At 53.4% G+C, this 18,727-nt stretch overlaps 1 protein-coding gene across 13 annotated transcripts in view; it reads right to left on the minus strand.

Annotated features, from left to right (window-relative positions):
* Positions 1 to 18,727, minus strand: part of MYO18A (myosin XVIIIA) — a 134,488-nt gene that overhangs the window by 12,448 nt on the left and 103,313 nt on the right. For 9 of the 13 annotated variants that reach the window (XM_060204054.1, XM_060204051.1, XM_060204046.1 and 6 more), the window contains 20 exons: positions 17,264 to 17,329; positions 14,170 to 14,298; positions 13,337 to 13,480; positions 12,852 to 12,941; positions 12,608 to 12,727; positions 12,316 to 12,427; positions 11,086 to 11,213; positions 10,351 to 10,505; positions 7,920 to 8,043; positions 7,594 to 7,794; positions 6,730 to 6,840; positions 6,145 to 6,249; positions 5,615 to 5,761; positions 5,117 to 5,230; positions 3,656 to 3,772; positions 3,389 to 3,472; positions 2,841 to 2,978; positions 1,290 to 1,475; positions 826 to 965; positions 25 to 69 (listed from right to left, as the gene is read on the minus strand). In XM_060204054.1, the coding sequence (XP_060060037.1) occupies positions 25 to 69; positions 826 to 965; positions 1,290 to 1,475; positions 2,841 to 2,978; positions 3,389 to 3,472; positions 3,656 to 3,772; positions 5,117 to 5,230; positions 5,615 to 5,761; positions 6,145 to 6,249; positions 6,730 to 6,840; positions 7,594 to 7,794; positions 7,920 to 8,043; positions 10,351 to 10,505; positions 11,086 to 11,213; positions 12,316 to 12,427; positions 12,608 to 12,727; positions 12,852 to 12,941; positions 13,337 to 13,480; positions 14,170 to 14,298; positions 17,264 to 17,329 (2,456 nt within the window). The remainder of the gene's footprint in view (positions 1 to 24; positions 70 to 825; positions 966 to 1,289; positions 1,476 to 2,840; positions 2,979 to 3,388; positions 3,473 to 3,655; positions 3,773 to 5,116; positions 5,231 to 5,614; positions 5,762 to 6,144; positions 6,250 to 6,729; positions 6,841 to 7,593; positions 7,795 to 7,919; positions 8,044 to 10,350; positions 10,506 to 11,085; positions 11,214 to 12,315; positions 12,428 to 12,607; positions 12,728 to 12,851; positions 12,942 to 13,336; positions 13,481 to 14,169; positions 14,299 to 17,263; positions 17,330 to 18,727) is intronic. The other 4 variants (XM_060204056.1, XM_060204055.1, XM_060204052.1 and 1 more) reach the window with 1 other exon arrangement.

The following is an 18,727-nucleotide window of genomic DNA, read 5'->3' on the forward strand; positions in this document are numbered from 1 at the left end:
TTGTGTCCGTGCTCTAGTCCTCACAGTTTATTCTTTCTTTTCTGATACTTTGTCACCATGTCCTGCAAGCTGGAAACAGAAAAAAAAAAAAAAAATGGTGGGCGAGGGGGAGCAGCAGAAGACAGAAAAATCAATGGGCAAACCAGGACAGACCCCTTCACTCGTTCCTCAGAAAGGGATTGCTTTGACCAGCTGAGGCCAGGCAGCAAGGTGAGTGATGCTGCTGCCCTCAGGGATACCTTTGCTCTGCCTCAGATAAGCAGGCTCCCTGGGTCTAGCCCTCCCATGGGAAGGTTTAGGGAAAGGATCTTCCTAGGCCACTGTTAGGAGCCACTCCAGTTCTTGACCCCACCCCTAAACTGCAGGTCTGTCTGCCTCCTCAGCCTAGGACTACGAATCTCTCTCCTAAATTATTCCCTGGGTGGGTTTTATGAGAAAATCTCTGGCATGGTAACAAGGCAACAGGCCCTTAAATCTCTGCTCTCCCCAGAGTAGGGCAGGCACCATCGGAAATGCAGCTAAACAGGGGAATAACTCATTTTGAACAGGCAGAGCTGGAGAGGCAGGTCCCTGAGAGGCCTGGGAGGGAGGAGGGTCAAGGGGAGAAGGGGGAGCAGGGGGGAGAAGGAGAGGCCGCTCACCCAGGCAGGCAGCTGTGTCCTGCCCCCTAGCCACTGCAGGAGGGAGCCATGCTGGAATCTGGAAATGAGGGGGCTAGGGCCTAGTAGCTTGGCAAATGGGAGGCGGAGGTCGCAGTTGTTGTACTTGGTGGCCTGGTCCAGTGAGCCACTGCAAGGCCCCTAGCTGGCAGAGAGGCCCTCTCACCTGTTGATAAGATCCTCGTTTTCATCACTCTCCATCTCATCCTCAATGGCAGCCTGCAGGTCCCCGATGCGCTTGAAGGCCAGTTTCAGATCTGCCTGCAGGCTCTGGTTTGCAGCCTCCAGGCTCTCCAGATCCATCTCCTGGGAGGGAGAGTGGGCAGGCCAGTTCACAGGAGGGCTAGCCTCCCATCCAGCTGCCCCGGAAAGAGCCTGCTTCAAGTCTCTCCCAATCAGGCAGCAGAGCTTTTTTTATTCTGGTGTTGCTGGGCTGCCTGATGATGGGCCTGGCTGGGCCTGATGATGACTGTGCTATCATAGTTGGCCCCCTGGCTGCCCTCAGGGTTTCCTAGTCTGCCTCTTTGACATGTTCTCTCTCTGAATCCCTCAGCTATGAGGTCTTTGTTCAGAGGGCTGCCTATTCAGGCCCGGGGGTGGGATGGACGGACTTAGGGGGAGGGGCATTACCAGTTCATGCTTCTTGCGGCTGGCCTCGGCCTCCTTCCGGGAAAGCTCGCCCATCTCCTCCTTGGTGTCCCGGAGCTGCCGCTGCAGCCTCTTGTTTTGCTCCTTCTCTCGGTTCTCAGCTGCAGCACGCTGATCCCGCTCTTCAGTCAGCTTCTCCATGTTCTCTTTGAGCCGGCTGGCCAGGCTCTGGTTGGAGATGGGGAACCGAGACCCGTCAACAGATAGAGGGAGGGCACAGAGCTCCTGGTGGCTCCACCACTCATAAGCTATGTGGGCAAGCAAATAAAACCCTCTGAGGTAGAGAGAGAGAGAGAGAGAGAGAGAGAGAGAGAGAGAGAGTGTGTGTATTGAACTGACTGGAGCCTTGAGAAAGGAAACAAATGCAACAATTGATCTCATATCACCATATCAGTGGCCACATCTGCCTCTTAATAATTTTGTGGCTTTGGACAATCTATTTAACACTTCCTATAATGTTAAATGGAAGAACCTGAACTATCACGAAGTCTCCTCTAATCCTCTCTAGTTCTACTGATGACCATGACCTTATCTTGGAAGGTAGGTCAGGGTTACCAATAGCTTCTGAATGGCAGCTGTGAGCCCTGAATCACCTGTTTCTATCCCCACCTAAGTGCCCGCTCTCCTGACTGAGGAGTCATTGCAGATGCAGCAGGGGTGCTCCTCAGCATCCACACAGCTCACCTGGGGGACTACCGGTGCTTGGGCACATTCTGTACATGCTCATGGGGGGGGGGCTTAAAAACAGGGCATTTAAAGAGAGAGGTGTAAAGAAGATGATTCTGCCTACATCTTTCTTCCTGAGAGAGGAGGGGCTAGAGCATGCTGATGGGGAGAGATTGGAACGGATAGAGCTGAATTTGCTGTAAGGAGATCACAGTTGGAAAGACAGAGGGATAAAAAGAGAAGAAAAACAGGGAACAGAGGAGGAGATAAGCTGAAAGAAAATGAAAATTAGAGGAAGAATGGGGTGGGTAGAAATGAGAAGAGGGTAACAAAACAGAATAGAATTGGAAAGAGGAAAAGTACAATAGGAAAAGGAAATATAGGATGAAAATGGAAAGGAATAAAAGCCCAGATTTTGGAAAGAAAAAAAAAAAGGGTGGCAAGAAGGGAGGGAGGGAGAGAGAGAGAGAGAGAGAGGAGAGCAGTGAGATGAGAGAACAGACTTCAGCCCTCACAGAAGGCGCCATCCGCTGCATATTTATGACCCTGCCAGAGAGCGAGTAAGGGGGACAGGCGGGGGAGCTCATGGTGGAGGAAAATATGAAGACGAGAAGCTAAGCTGCTCTGGTCCCTTGGCAGAAAGCAAGCACGGAAACAGAATGTAAAGCAGGCAGGTTCCACAGTGCCCAGAGAGCAGGCCAGGCAGGCGGGGAGAATGCACCCGCCCGTCAGCTGGCCTGGCAGCTTGGCAAAGGCCTCTGAGGAGCGTCCCTGGACCTGCCCAGCCCTGCTGAGCATGCGCAGCTTCAGCTGCGGGGTCAGCTCTGACCTGAGCCCTGCTGCAGGCCAGGAGAAGGGTGCACCCACCTCTAGCCGCTTCACTTGGGTTCTTTCGAACTCCAGGCGTGTCTCCAGCTCCCGAATCTTAGCTTCCTGCCGGCTCACGAGGGACTTGTCCACCATGGACTGCTCCAGAAACTCCACCTGGCTCTGTAGGGCTTGCAGCTGCAGAATGGGAGGGCAGGGAAAGAAGAAAGAGCTTAGCTGGGGGAGGTGAGGGCAGAGTCTGGGGGTCCTGCAAGATCACCATAGTGACCGGAAGGCTGAGGAAAGGATGCCCTTTCCCCCACAGCCCCCCTATCTGGCTGGAAGCATTCTCCACCTGGCCCTGAACTGGCTCTGATTTTGCCCTTTGGGGAGAAAGCGAAGAACCAGAGAGGGAACAGAATGTGAAAATGAGGCAGTCAAAGCCAAAATGTCTGCTAGGGCTCTCAGCCTCTCTCTCCCCGTTAGTTGACGCTGCTCTGTCAATTGCTGATGGCAGAGATGCTCCTGTTGTCCTAGGAGACTGGTAGTTTGTCTCCACACAGAGTGACCCTGGCACCCTCTCAACCAAGGGAGACCCTGATCCCCACCTTCTCCTGTAACTCTTGCTTCTCCTTGTTGGCCTCTTCTAGCTGAGCTTGGAGATCAGTCATCTGAGCCAGGTCTCGAGTAGCCTAGGGAGGGAGTGAGAACTGAAGCAGTGCCCCCATGGGCACAGAATCCAGCCTGCCTGCCACCCCACCCCTCTCACACTGAGCACCAGGCCACACAGGCAATGCAACCTCCCCAAAGGAGCAGCTCTGCAGGGGATCCCCAGGAGGACCAGGAGGCTGTGGCAGTTGTTCCTGGCATGATACCTGAGCCACGGCCGCCTTGTGCTTCTTCATCAGCTCGTTCATGTCCTCCTGGTCCTCTTCAAGCCGGTTCTGAACCTCATTCTTTTCACGCTGAAGGCGGCTCAGCTGCTCCTCCAGCTGGGTGGAGGTGGAGGCAGAAACAGAGCAGAGGTCATCGGGTCTGGCCATGCCTGATGGCCCCACGTGGCAAGTCTGAACCTCCTCTGTGCCACCTCCAATGGGACAAGGGTGTTTATGGGGTCAGGTCCTCCTTTATGGGGTAGTGAGGGGAGGGAGCATGAGTTCTAGAACCAGTAATGCTCAGAGAGCTTCCTGACCTGATCTAGGCAGGTGAGTTGGGGGCAAGCACAGGCAGATAAGGGCTAAGTGACAGCTGCTTTCTGATGACTCTGTGGAGGCTAATGAAAAGGCAGAAATGGTCCACCCAGGACAAATGCCACATCTTCCTGGCACTACTAGTCTAGGCTCTCTAGCTTGCATGATCGCCACCCCCTTCAGGTCCCAGGGCAGGACCCCTCAAAGCTGAGAAGCTCTCCTGGCTTGGATCTCCCGCTCTCCTGGGATGGCCTGCTCTAGCTGTCCAGCCTCACAGTCTGGCCACTCCTGGGGGGAGGGGAAGAGACAGCCAACAGCAGCTTCAGGAAATGAATGAATCTATTAGCCTGTAATTCCAAACCAAAATGACTGCGTTGGCTCCTTCTCTGCCCCATCCATCTTGTTACCAGGCTGTGGGGAGCTGGGGAAGCCGCCGCCAAGAAATTTATTAACTCGGATTTAAATAAAATGGTAATTTTATAACAGCCTTTTTTAACACAATTAAAGAATCTGAATTACTCACCTGAAAACTGCTGAGGAGCACAAATGCCATGGGGATAAATCAAACCTGGGAGACTGGCATCTCTCAGCAGCTGGGTGACCAGCTGGGGGTGGCAAGAGCAAGGCCCAGTGCATCCCGGGCCCCATTTCCTGCCTGAGGAGGGACCAGTGGCCACATCCTGGTAATGAACTCTTAGCCGATGGATGGGCCGTGGGAGAGGTGGGGAATTAAAAGGGAGGCATTAAATAAAAGCTCTAATTAGCTGCCGCTTGGGCTTGTCAGCAGGCTGGCCAGGGGAAGGGGAGAGAAGCGGGCCATCCTAGCCTCTTATCGGTGCTTCTGCTAATCTCTAGGCACCTGTTTACGTCCCTCAGCCACATTAACTGCCTTTATTTACGGTGTTGGGGCTTTCGGCCAAGCTCCCACAGGCAGGTGGTTAAACAGGGAGATGGGCCTTTGCTGGTGCCCTCTTCCATCTTGCCTTTCTCCTGGGCCTCTGCTCTCCCTGCAGAAAGCTGTGGGGGGAAGGGTCCTGGCTGGAGAAGGGCTTTATTGGGATATGGGGGAGTCACTGTCACACCTCTGTTTTCCATCGGCTGCACTGCCCCCCCCATGCCCTCAGCTCTGAATGCCCAGCTCCTCACCGCTGTCTTGGCTTTGGCAATGTCATCGATCTGCAGGTGCAGGTCTTCGATCTCCACCTCCATCGCTTTCCGCGCTTTTACAGCTGCTGCACAGGTGAATTCTGACTCCTCCAGCTGGACACGAGCAACCCCCACCCCAAGGAGAGATGTCAGCCATTCCTTGGGGTCAGGAGACTGTGCGGGTAATCACAGGCGAGAGGGAGCCCGGGAGCAGTCCTGCCCTGTTCACTTCAGACCCTGGGCCTGTGCCATGTGTGGCACACACAAAGGTCCTTCCCTCCCCGTGACAGGGATGGTGGGTGCTGGGCCCTGAGCACCTGTCCCGGGGCTTGCCGGTCATGCCATACAGCACACACCAGGGGTGAAGCGGTCTGGCTACTGCAAGTGGCTTCCCTCCTGCTCCCCAATTACCTTCTTTCTCAAGGACTCAAGAGCCACTGAGGCACGAGGGAGAGAAAGAGAGGTGAAAAGTGCACTGGCTTCCTCTCTGCAGGATACCTGGTTCTTCAGCTGCGCGATCTCCCTCTTGCTGGGCGCACTGTTCTTCAGGTGGTCCAGCATGATCTGGGCGTCCGCCAGCAGGGCCTTGGTGCGCTTCAGATCTTTCCGGAGTCGCTTCTCTGACTCAAAGTCCCGCTGGTTCACCTGGGTGAACATCGGAAGCTGGGGTTCTGGGCTCCACAACAGTGTGTTCCCCTGGCTCCTGCCAACCTACTTCTCACCCTTGCCCACATTCCCAGAGACCCCTACATGAGCAATGACAATGGAAATGGCAGGATCAACACCTAGGAATATATAGACGGGAATGACCCCGCTTCTAGAGAGCCAGACCACCCACTTCTAGTTCCTGATTTCTTTCATTTTTAAGTTTTATTTAGAGAAGAGAGAGGACCAGAGCATCACTCTGGTACACGTGATGCCAGTCACTGAACTCAGGAGCACACGTTTGTAAATCCAGCACTTTAGCCACTCCACCACCTCCTGGGCCAGACATTTCTTCCCCAAGGATCCATGCTACTGGGCCTCACCTGGTCGCTGAGTGTGGTGAACTTGCCCTCCAGCTCTCGCTTCTCTCGCAGCACCTTCTGCTTGTCCTCATACTCTTCCTCAAGCTGTACTTCCATCTGCTTTAACTGCAACAGCATGGAGGCCAAGGCCCATTGGTCCTTTGGGTGCCCAATGTCAGTCAGTCCCAGTTCCTTATGACTCTCCCACCCCAGGGAAAGTAGTGGGACAGAGCTAAGCATGAATCACCACAGAGGGGTCAGACCCTGAGCTGGAAGTTTCTAGAGTTTCAGACCAGCTGAAAGCGAGAAGAGGGAGGGCAGGCCATGAACAGCAGCTACCCAAGTCACTGGGCACCCTGTTTCTAGAGGGCATGGGGTGGACTGCCTCTGCTATAGACAGCAGAGAGCATTAGTTCCTCAAGGGCCAAGGCTTCTGTACAGACTGAGGCAGATCCCAGCCCATGCCAGGATCCTGAGAGGACATTCCTGGTCCCAGACAACAATGGAAGATGAGTGATCAAGGAAGAGAAACAGAAAAGGCCTTACTTCCTAGCGGGAAGGGGAAGTCGGGTTTTACACTGGATGACTAAGTGCCTGCTGCCTTACCTTCTTCTGACAGGACTGTCGGACCTCCTCTACCTCCTCATCCCGGCTCTCCATCTCCTTGGAGTGGGTCTGTCTCATCCGCTCCATCTCCATCTCGAGTCTTAGCTTGGCCTGGGGGTGGTTGGGAGGAGGGGCTGGGTTCCTTTCCCAGCAGCACCCTGACCTGGGAGCCTCTGCACCCCAGCTGACAGCTCTTCCCAATCTCAGGAGTGGAGAACATCTTTGCAGTCTGCCCCTTTGCTACCATGACAGCTGACTTCTCCAGAAAAGCGAAACTCACTTAAAGGATGTTCAGGGGAGCTGGGTGGTGGCGCACCTGGTTGAACGCACATGTTACAGTGAGCGAGGATCTGGGTTTGAGCCCCTGGTCCCCACCTGCAGGGGGAAATCTTCACAAGTGGTGAAGCATGCCTGCAGGTGTCTCTGTCTCTCTCCTTATCACCCCCTTCCCTCTTGATTTCTGTCTGTCGCTATCAAATAAAGATTAAAAAAAAAAAAAAAGGATGTTCGGCATAGGCTCAGAGAAGGACTGCCAATGGTGGGACAATCCCGTGGCTTTTCCATTTGTCCTCAGGGATGTCCTCAGGCTCTAGCTTTCTGAGGTGACACAGTGACCCAGGGACAAGCCGGCTAGACATGTGGACTTGTGGCTATTACACATTCTCACCCCTCACCACTAGAGTTCCATTGAGACTTGTTCTTATGGAAAATTGCCTGAACACTAGTCTTCACACAGAATCTGACACACATGAGGTACTCACTCAACCTCTTACGAGTAAATGAAGGAGTGAAGGAATGAATGACTGAATATAGGCTCCTACCCTCCCCTAATGCCCACCCTGGATTTGCCCAGCCCATCGGTACCTGCTCCAGCATCTGGATGGTCCCAGCCTGCTCATCTAACTCTTCTTCCTGATCCTTGACCTTCGCCTCCAGGTCCCGGAGCTGCTTCTTGACCTTGGCCAGAGACGCCTCATCTTTGGATTCTTGGGAAGAAATGTCCTGGAGTTCAGCCTCCAGTGAGACAACCTTCTGAGTGAATCCTGCAATATCCATGTCTTTTTCCTGAAGCAAAAGAGAAAAAGCAGCTGGTGCTAAGCTAGTGCAAGACTGAGGGCAGAGGGCAGAGGGCAGAGGGCAGAAGACAGGTCACGGAGTCTGATGGGAGGTAAGGAGACAGCCCCACACACCTCCAGTTGCTGCTTCAGGCTGAAAGCCTCTGCAAGGAGCATGTCCTTCTCCCTCTGTAGCTTCTCGCGCTGAAGCTTCTCCCTCTGGGTCTCCTCATGTGCCTGAGAGAGCTCGCTGTCAAACCTGTGAGGGAGTGAGGTCATGGAAAATCCATCATATCATGGTCTGGGAGATGGCGCAGTAGATAAAGCATTGGACTCCCAAGCATGAGGTCCTGAGTTCGATCCCTGGTAGCACATACACCAGAGAAATGTCTGGCTCTTTCTCTCTTCTCTCTTTCTCATTAATAAATAAAATCTCTAAAGAAAGAGAGAACCTATCAGGGAAGAGTCCAGGTCAACAGCACCAAGAGGCTGCTGGACACAGACAGGATGAAAGCAGAGGGGATCTCTGCAACCGGAACTTGGAGCCAGGGGTGGGTGGTGGGAACACTTAAGGCTCATGGGTCAGGTCAGCAGGGTCATTTCATGGAACAGGTACAAGAGGACCTTCCACCAAGTGGGTCTAAGAGGGACCCACATACTGTTTGAGGGGCAGATGTCTCAGCATTTTCCATTTATACAGACCAAGAAAAAGGAGGTGTGTGTGTGTGTGTGTTTAAGTGTGTAAACACATTATCATGCACAGGGACCTGGGTTCAAGCCCCTGGTCCCCACCTGCAGGGGGAAAGCTTTTTAAGTGGTAAAGCAAGGCTGCAGGTGTGTCTCTGTCTCTCACCCTATCTCCCGACTCCTCTCGATTTCAGGCTGTCTCTAATAAATAAAGATAATTTTAAAGACTCTATAAAAATTGACTTATAAAAATGGGGGGCCATAAGGGGTGTAGAGTGGGCATCCTGCCTTCCTTGACTCACTGACTCATTTTCTTTCTTTCTTTTTTTTTTTTTGCCTCCAGGGTTATTGCTGGGGCTTAGGACCTGCACTATGAATTCACTGCTCTTGTGGCCATTTTTTTTTTTTTTTTTTTTTTTAGTGTTGTTGAATAGGACAGAGAGAAACTGAGAGAGGAGAGGGAGATAGAGACGGGGAGAGAAAGACAGACACCTGCAGACCTGCTTCACCACTTGTGAAACCCCCCCACCACCTCAGGCAGGGAGCCGGGGGCTCAAACTGGGATCCCTGCACTTCATACAATGTGCACCTAACTTGGTGTGCCCTCATCCCCATTTTCCACTGTTCGATCAGGCAACTCTAGAGGGAGCGAATGGCTCCTGCTCCCACCTCTGGAGGCAGTAGTCCCCGAGTCACCACCAAGACACCCTGTGAGGCAGCCAGCCATCGTCCCACTGAGCACCAGCTAGCAGCCTGCTTCCACAGTATACCGTCCACAGTTGGGGGCCTCTGTCTTCACTTCTCTACTCCCCAGTCTTCCATTTCCCACCCAGTGACTCTAAATAAGGAGCAAATTGCTGAAATTCCTCTTAACACCTTTCCTGAATAGCTAATCAGGCTTCTCTTGAAAATTGAACAGCTCCCCCAATCCCATACCCATATTAAAAAAAAAAAAAGGTAAGAAAACGCCGGGCAACTGCAACCTAATAAGTCGCCCAGCAGGGAGTGAAGCAAGATGGTAACTAGGCCAAGCTGGCACTGGCACTGGGTGCTGGGGTGCTGGGAAGGGGGTGTCCCATGAAGGGTACTGCCTCTAGGTTAAAGGGAAGGTGGGAGCAATCATAAAACCAGGGGGGCAGAGGAGCCTTTCTGGCTCCCCTCCCTCTAACAAAGCAGCAGCATGACTGGCAAGGTGGCAATGGGTCCAGGAAGGTCACTGGGGTGATTAGGAGCTCAGCTCTGCTGCCTCTCCCAGAGTGGTGGGAGGTACTGCCCCTTCACAAAGGCCACTGGTATCTCTGCTGAGGCCCTCTCCCTGCAAAGGGGAACAAGGCACTGTCCCCACTCCCTGGGGGCCCTGCTGTTCCCAGGGCATGTGGGTTCCTCAGTGATACTAATAAACACAGGCCGTTCCCATCCTCAGCCCGGGAAATTAATTTAGATTGGATTTTCTCCTGTGAGGGCTGCCCCCCTCCTTTGTGTCATTACCATAATGAGATGGAAGTGGCACGGTAGTTTAACAACATTAGTCAGGAGAGTGTATTTGTGTAGCCCGGGTGAGAGAGAGAGAGAGAGAGAGAGAGAGCTGGGTGGGGGCATGAAGCAGGGGTGCAGTAGAGAGGTTCCAGCATGCCATCTGGCTAGTGATGCTCTCACTGGGCACACACTGGGGGTGAGAGACCCCAGAGAGCAGGTCTGAATGGGCCTCCAGTAGAGCTGCGGTCTGAGCACTCCTCAAAGGTCAGGGGTGAGGCCTTGCTCACATCCCCAAACTAGGAGCCATGCTAGCAAGGCCTCTGTGCTTTTGGGTTCTCCCTCCTTTCCCCCCTGGAGGAGAAGACAGGCAGAGCCTCTGAGCCCTGTGCAGGGGTCTACCCACCTCCTCTGCTTCTTCTCCAGCTCATGGTTTCGGACCTGCTGGCCTTCCAGGTGCAGCTTGGTGTCCTGCAGCTCAGCGGTCAGGCGCTGGCACTTCTTCTTGAGCTGCTGAAGAGCCCGCTGGCTCTCCTCACTGTCAGCCTGCAGATCCCCCAACTAGGGGCAGGGATGGGATGAGGTCAGCAGTCATCAAGAAGCCCCAAATGGTGGTGTAAGAAAAAAAAGAAAAAGAGGGAGTCAGGCAGTAGTGCAGCGGGTTAAGTGTACATGGCGCAAAATACAAGGACCGGCGTAAGGATCCCGGTTCGAGCCCCTGGCTCCCCACCTTCAGGGGAGTCACTTAGCAGACAGTGAAGCAGGTCTTCAGGTGTCTGTCTTTCTCTCCCTCTGTCTGTCTTCCCCTTCTCTCTCCATTTCTCTCTGTCCTATCCAACAACGATGACATCAATAACAACAACAACTACAACAATAAAACAGCAAGGGCAACAAAGGGAATAAATAAATATTATATATATATATATATATATATATATATATATATATATATATATGAAAAAGAAAAAGTAAGGAATTGGGTGAGGGAAGAGGTCAGAGTTGTCCAGGGAACCTGACACTCAGATAATGGTTTGCCCTGGCTGTCCCCTGCACTAGGGTCTGCCTGCCTCGCGCCAGTCACTAAGCATTTACACCCCAGCCTCTCCCAGGCACAGGACTGCACTTCTTCCACCAGACTCACCCGCCTTTCCAGCTGCCTCTTGTTCTGCTGCTCCACCTCCAGCTTATCCTCAAACTCCTGCTGGAGCCGCTTCTTGGTGAAGTCCACTTCCCGCACAGCCCGCTCATACTTCAGACGCCACTCACCACCTGCGGGGTTGGGAGCAGACCAGGGAGGGCTGAGCTGTGGAGAGCTCTCGAGAGGAGGCAAGAAGGAAGGAGGATGGGGCAGGAAGGAGCAGCAGGTGGAGTGCCCCAGAGGGACTCAGAACAGGTCTCTGGCATGATGTCTTCCTCCTTAGGGGAAGAAGCCAAGAACAGGGAGAAGACAGGAGGGGGTGGTGGGGCTGTGTGAGCCGCCGTCTCCTGGGGACTGCCCGGACCATGGTCCTCAGATAGTGCTGGAGACATGGTTTTACTGCCCTGTCCATGAATCTACTGCATCAGTTGGCACCTGCACTTCCTTTTCTTGTTTTCCCTTTCTTTCTCTTTCTTTTTTTTTTTAGCTTACTCTTTTTTAAAATTTATTTTTATTTATTTATTTATTCCCTTTTGTTGCCCTTGTTGTTTTATTGTTGTAGTTATTATTGTTGTTGGAGAGGACAGAGAGAAATGGAGAGAGGAGGGGAAGACAGAGAGGAGGAGAGAAAGATAGACACCTGCAGACCTGCTTCACCGCGGGGAGCCGGGGTTCGAACCGGGATCCTTATGCCGGTCCTTGTGCTTTGCACCACCTGCGCTTAACCCGCTGCGCTACAGCCCGACTCCCTCTCTTTCTTTCTTCCTTCCTTCCTTCCTTCCTTCCTTCCTTCCTTCCTTCCTTCCTTTATCAAGGTTATAGATGGGTGCCTACACAATGAATCCACCACTCTCAGAGGCCATTTTTTTCTTCCACCCCACTCCTTCATTTCTTTTACTTGGTAGGACAGAGAGAAATTGAGAGCAAAGGGGAAAATAGAGAGGGAACAAGAAAAAGAGACATCTACAGCACTGCTTCCCAGCTAATAAAGCTTTGCCCTGCAGGTGAGGACTGGAGGCTTGAACCTGGGTCCATGCACATGGTAATGTATGTGCTCAATCAGGTGTGCCACCACCTGGCCCCTGGCACCTCTGCCTTCTAGTCAATTTCATTCCGGCCTTAGAACAACTCTATGCAGGGCAGCCAAGCCAGGAGGAGGACAGGTCTTGAGGGAGGGTGGCACCAGAGCTTGCCTCTCGGGCCACAGCCGAGCTCCTCAGGCCAAAGACTGACCTGTGTCATCGTCGTCCACTTCTCCATTGATCTCAGCTGCCCGAATGAGCCGGGCCTCCATCACTTCCATCTCCATAACCTCCATCTGCTTCTTCATTGCATCATACTGGGTCTACAGAAGAGGGGCTTATGAGGAGAGCTGCTCCAGCCCCGTCAGAGCCACTCTCGGCCTTGAACCACACAGACCATAGTTACTTGCTTACCCAGGTGCTGGGCTAAAGGCAGAGATGCCACCTGTCCTTGGGGGGAGCAGGTGGATGCTAGGCTACGACTGTCTTCACCCTGCCCTCACCTGCAGCTCCTTCATCTCCTTCTCAGCTCGGAGCCTCTCGGCAGTCTCGGCGTCCAGCAGCTGGGAGGCGGACTCTCCCGTGTTACGTTCATCCGTCAGCTCCGATGTCAGCTCCGAGATCTGGGGTTTGGGGGGAGGGAGTTGCCACTCGCTGAAGTGCCTACTTCACTCAGCTGGAACACCAAGGGGTGGGGCCTCCTGGGTGGTCACTGTGGACGTGGCCAACCTGATTAGTGTCACTTACTCGGGTCTCCAGCCGGTCACTGTGGAGCCGCAGCTCATTCCGTTCTTTCTCCACCTTCTCAAGTTTGCTCCGCAATTGCTGGATCTCCTCCTGGGGTGCAGGAAGGAGGGCAAAGTGAGTCAGTGGTACAGTGAGGGCCTGGGTCCCAGGATCTGTCCCTTTGGAGTAAATGGAGCCGGTAAAACTGAGGCCACGACAAAAGGAGCAGGAAACTAATGCCTCCCCCTAGGGGCTCCTGTCCATAGGCCCTTCCTGTATACTGAGGATGCCCAGGATTCATTTTATGAAGATACTCAGGGGATCATCCAGCACCCAAGTGAGAGACCCTCTATTTGGTGGTCCTGGTTCAAGGATACCAGCCCTAGGGACTAAACAAAGGAGCACAGAGCAGCCCCCACCAAGCTAGCCAGGCTCTCGTCTCCACGGGTGACCTATGCAGTCCTCTCCCTCTCAGTGACTTGGTTCCACTGTGGGTTGTTACGTACGTCTTTGTTCCGGATTTGCTCCTCTGACAGCTGTACCTCGATGAGGGGCCGCACGGTGGTGAAGAGCTTCCACCAGGGCCAATCCTTCACCCCTTTGTTCTTCTTAATGTTCTTCTGTACACAGCGGATGGCCAGGTCCTGGATCTAAGTTAGCATGAGGCTCTCAGTCCTTCTGGACTGGTGGCTCCCCATCAAAGTCCAGCCAGGAACCTATTTACCACCAGCACTGCCACTGGGCTGCTCCTCTGGCCACCTGACTCGGAATCAATGGCCCCTATGCCACTCTTGGCCCCCAGCTTGCCCCCAGCCTTCAGAGCGTGGGCGGCAGTCTCCTGGCCCTGGGAACACGGCCTGGGCACTAACTGCTCCACCGTCATTAAGAATAATTTCATCTGCTTTATTTGATGCCTGATTATTTCCAGCACCCTGGCCTAGATGTGCTATAAAACCTAATCTTGCTGAAACACAAGAGGCGGTGGTGCTGGCTGTTTTATGGACTTGCTAATAAGAAAAGGAGTCACTGACACAGCTCCTTAATCTTCATGGAGCAGCCTGTAATCCAGAGCCCACCTCTGCCCGAGTCCTGCTCCCCCTCCCCCACAGCCCTCCCACGAAGCCACATGGTCCCATAGGCATTGACACTGTACCAGAGCTGGCTGCCCATTCCCCCCACCTCAGCCCAGGGCATGGTACTATCAGTAGGTTTCCAGATTATAGCCCATAGCCCCAAGAGCAGCCCCTCCCCCCAAACCCTGCACAGTCCCTCAAGTGCCCATCCCTTTCAGGAACCCTGTTGTGTCAGGGGAATGGAAGTAGTGTTCCCAAAACAGCACCTTTCTCTTCTTGAAGTGCTGGCGGGCCAGGTAACCCTTGCAGGCTGCCTGGAAGAGGGTTAGGTTCCTGCTGGTCTGTTCATCCCGCTGCTCTTCCAGCCGCACCAGTGTGCCTGCCCGGAAGAAAACCTGTGGAGATGTGGGCTGGGTAAGGGCAGGAGGCTGAGCCCCTGGCCAGACTGAGACTGGGGAGGTTTTGGAAGAGGAGGAAGAAGGTAGGAAAGCTAACTTCAAAGCAAGATAAAAAGAGAAGGAAGCCCAAGGGAAGGGACTTGGGGCAAAAATGGTACGAAGTGGCTGGCCACTGGTCCAATATAAAGATGACACCTTAAGCAGCACTTGTGGTGGCTTTTCTCTCAAAACTGCTGGCCACTGTGACAGTGCCCTCTGTGCCACAGCCCATGGCAGGGCCTGGCAACAGGATTCAGTTACCTTTGACTTCTGACTGCTTGGGGTTGAGTGGAGTGGGTATGATGCACGTGTGTAAGAAGCTTCTAGGAGCAGTGTGCAGAGGATAGAAGCAAGAAAGGTATGGGCAGGGGGCAGTGAGAAGCGCCTAGCACTGCCCTGCACCCTCTCCAATCAGTTTCATTTAGTCTCCTGTTTCATGTGCCAACACCCCACTCCCACACACACACACACACACACACACACACACACACACCCAGGTTTCATCTCAGGAAAAAGCCAGTGGGGCAGGCAGGGATTGGCTCACCCGAGGGACCTGTCATACAGGTTTGGGGGCTGGAGGGCAGACATGAGAGGAACCAGCCGGGCACCCCCACCCCCAGTCATTCCTCTTACTCCATGATGCCCTGATCTAGGACTGGGCAAAATTTTTTTCTGGGATGAAGGGTGTATGTGTGTAGAAGGGTGGGTGGGGTTTAGGAAATGGTCAGATATAAGCTCCTTTCCACCTTGTAGAACACAGCCCCTTTGTAGCGCTTTTATGGGGCAGAGAAAAGATGCCAATTCTGTAGAAATACTCAGAACCACTGGCTACAGTATCCTAAGGCCCTTCCTTCTGGAAAAAGGTGAGGCAGGGTCTACATTTTCTGCTGAGGAAGCTTTGTCTCTGGCACATTCTCAGATGCATATGTGAGGCAGAGCATTTGGGATCTCCCAAGAGTCTCAAACTGTGGGATCACAAAAACACACAGAACAAGGAAATGGAGAAAACAACCAGAAATCAAGGAAGAGAGACCCAAGCCGCAATTTCCCATAAACTGTGAGCCTGAGCTTTTATGGGAGGTTGGGAAATATGCAAGTCTCTCCAGGAGTGGGCTAGCATATTAGTGGTCAGCATACAGACAGACTGGACAAGGCAGGAGTGAGGTGCCAGGGGGGTTAGGGTGGGATGAGAAAGGATGGTTTAGAGACTAAGGTAGTGCCCCTGAAGCTTCTCTTGGATGTTTCTTTCTTTTCGGAGTTAAAACCTTTTGGTTTGGGGGTAAAAGCATAACCATGTAGTTTTTACCAACAATATCAGGCGGTTCCCAGACATCCAGACTCCTTGTCTGAACCCTCAGGGTCCTACAGGCTAACTTGAGATGCCCCTCTCGAGGCAATCGTGAACACACAGGTAGTCCTTGCTCACTAGACAATGCAAAGTACCGCCTAGCAGCTATGACGTGTATCCTCTAAAGCAGCTGTGAGCAAACATCTCACTTTGTCCTGGTTCTGCCCTGCCTGAGCATGAGTGGGTCCTGGGCTTGCCTGACTTAGGCAGACATCTGGGATGGTTTGGGAAGGCAGAGGGTCTGAGATGGGAGGCAAGAAGAGGACCAGTCTGTACAGGCCCACACCTGCCCAAGACCTGCCCAGTGTTAGCCAGATCGGCTCAGCTGGCCAGAGGGACAGAAGCCCACTCAGCAGAAACTGAGAGGCTGCAGTAGCACCGTTGACTGCAGAAAGCCCCAGGAATGAAGGCCAGCTAGTAGCCTGAGCTTAGAGAAAACTGGGGGTAGGAGGGAGAGAAGGGGGGGCAGACACAAAGGCAGACACAGCAGAGACCAAAACCAGAAAAATGATACCGAAGGGGGTAGGGCCACAAAGACATAGAGAACAAGGGAAGAGAGAAAACAGAATCAGAAACCAAGGGAGAGGGACAGGCAGAGGCTGCCAGGGTCAAAGTGAAAATGAAAAACCAGGGACAGCAGAGATGAGGCTGGGAAGACAAAGACGCAGACAGGGGTAGGGAGAGGGGTTTCCAGAAAGGGCAGGAGAAGCTATGAACAAGACTCAGAATGCAGGCAAGCGAGAACAGTGCAGAGCACAATCCTCAGGCTTGTTCTGCAAACATCCCCTTCTACCTCATACTTCCCATGAGACCCTGAGACCTTCCCTCTCTCTTACAGATGAACAGGACCAGAACCCTCTGCCTGGCTCCTAACTACTCTTCCTCCCAACCCAGCCCTTGGAGCACAAATGTGGATGCTGCCTGTCAAGCCTCTCAATCTGGCAAGAGAGGGGCCAGCAGGGCTCCTGGCCCCACGGGATGGATGCCCAGTCGACCCTTTGGTGTGGAGTGATACGCAGGTTGGCACGCAGGGGCAGGCGGGCAGGCGTGCCTGCTTTATAGGCTCCACATTCCATTCAGATGAGGAATGTGGCCTGTGGGCAGGTGGTGGAGGAACAGTCTAGCAGTGGCCTGCTCACTCCTCTGGGACCCTGAGGTGACTTAAGGAAAGAGGCTCAACCCTCTGGAGCATCCTGCCCACTCCCTGCCTGCTTCATCAGCCCTCCTCCCTTCTGTCTTCCTCACCCCCCACATCAGACTTTAGGCCAACCCAGTGCCTCCAGATAGCGCAGAGGTGTTAGTGGCCTGGAACAAATCAGTTATCTAGAGGCAGGAAAAGTCAAGTTTGGTGAAGCTGGAACACTGAACTTCTTGGCCCCTAGTCCTAAAGGGGCAGCTTGAGAGAAAGGGCAGCCTGAGAGTGGCAGAGTGGGGTGGGCATGGGGCAGTGCTGAGGACAAGACTCCGGAGGAGGCTCAGGAGATGCATGAAGTGGGAAGGGGAGGGGAAAGAGCCATGGGGCCTGGGGCAACCTGAGGTGGAGGTCACAGCTGCCTTCCCACCGAGACCACTTACCCGGCTGAGGCCCATGCAGCAGCTGCTCTTCTCCAGGTCCAAAGATTCCAGCAGCTCCTCCACCGCCTGCAAAGAGCCTCTGTTGGCAAGCCTGCCCAGGACCTCTGCACAGTGCCCTACCCAGCCCCTCAGTCATCCCCCGGCTTCCATCAGTCCACAGAACTTCTGGTAAGCTTCCACAGCACTAGGCACTTTTAGATGCAGGTGGTCTAATGATGCCCATAGGAGTGATGGATGATCTCGCCGGGGAGTGAGAAAGTGAAGTTCATAGAGGAGGAAGGAATCTAAGTCAGACAAGGGGACCGTGGGAGGCACCCACACCTGGGAGGAGGTGTCGCTTATGCTGAGTCTTTGAAGACAAGTAAGAATCATCCAGACAAAGGAGGGAGAGGGCATCTGGGGCAGAGAGACTGGCATGAGCAAAGGGATGGAGGTACAAGACAACAGGAAACTCTAAGAAGTTCAGTGAGATTGGAGTAAAGGGGCTGGGGGGAGGTTAAGGTGCAGCTAGTGAGGAGGGCAGTAGCCAAAGCAGGTGGAAGCTGTGCTTTGAGAGGCCCTGCAGGTTCAGTCAGGGAGGGACCTGAAGAGAGCCACACCTGGACAGAGGATGAATGAAGCCTCCAGGCAGCGACTATAGCAGTTCACAGGACAGAAGTCTGGGGCCGGATCCAAAGGGGAGAGAGGAGGGAGCAATGTGAGAGATGGTAAGGAGAGAGATAAGAGGGGAAAGTTGGGAAAGCCTGGGGCTTCTGACTTATGAGACTAAACAGACACCAGTGTAGGTAGGTGATACAAGAGAAAAGGCAGGTCTGGAGCACACAGAGTCCGTGTCATTTGAACGTGCTGATTCTGATGTGCTATAAAGCACGCATGTGGAAAATTTCAGAAGGCAGCTAGTATGTCTGGAGCCCAGGAGAAAGAGCTGGGCTACAGGTATTGATCTGGGAGTCATCGATATTTATGCAGTAATTGAAGCGATGAGTGTTGAGTGAGGTTGTCCAGGAAAAGGGTGTGGAAAAGAAAATGCAGACAGACAAGGAAAGTCTTAAATGAGAGAGAGGGAGAGAGAGAGAGAGGGAGAGAGAGAGAGAGAGAGAGAGAGAGAGAGGGAGGGAGAGGGAGAGGGAGAGAGAGAGAGAGAGAGAGAGAGAGAGAGGCCTTTACTGTAAGGGCAGGTGAAAGAAGAGAAGTTCAGAGGAACTGAGAAAGAAAGACCAAGGGGAAACCAGAAGTGGCAGCAAAGAAGCTGAGCAGAGAATGTTTCAAAAGAAACTGCTAGCAGTTATGTGTTGCAGAAAGTGCCCATTAGCCCTGGCAGGGGGCACTGTCTCTGCACTGAGGGAAAAGATCCAGCAGAGAAGCTGAAGGGAAGGACTGAGGGCAGTCACCACCGAAGGAGTAGGTTCCAGGGAGACCAAGCACTGGAGGGACTGGCTAGGTGGAGGGATACCTCTCCCACCC

The sequence above is a fragment of the Erinaceus europaeus genome, chromosome 12 (assembly GCF_950295315.1).
Source record: "Erinaceus europaeus chromosome 12, mEriEur2.1, whole genome shotgun sequence".
NCBI lineage: Eukaryota > Metazoa > Chordata > Mammalia > Eulipotyphla > Erinaceidae > Erinaceus > Erinaceus europaeus.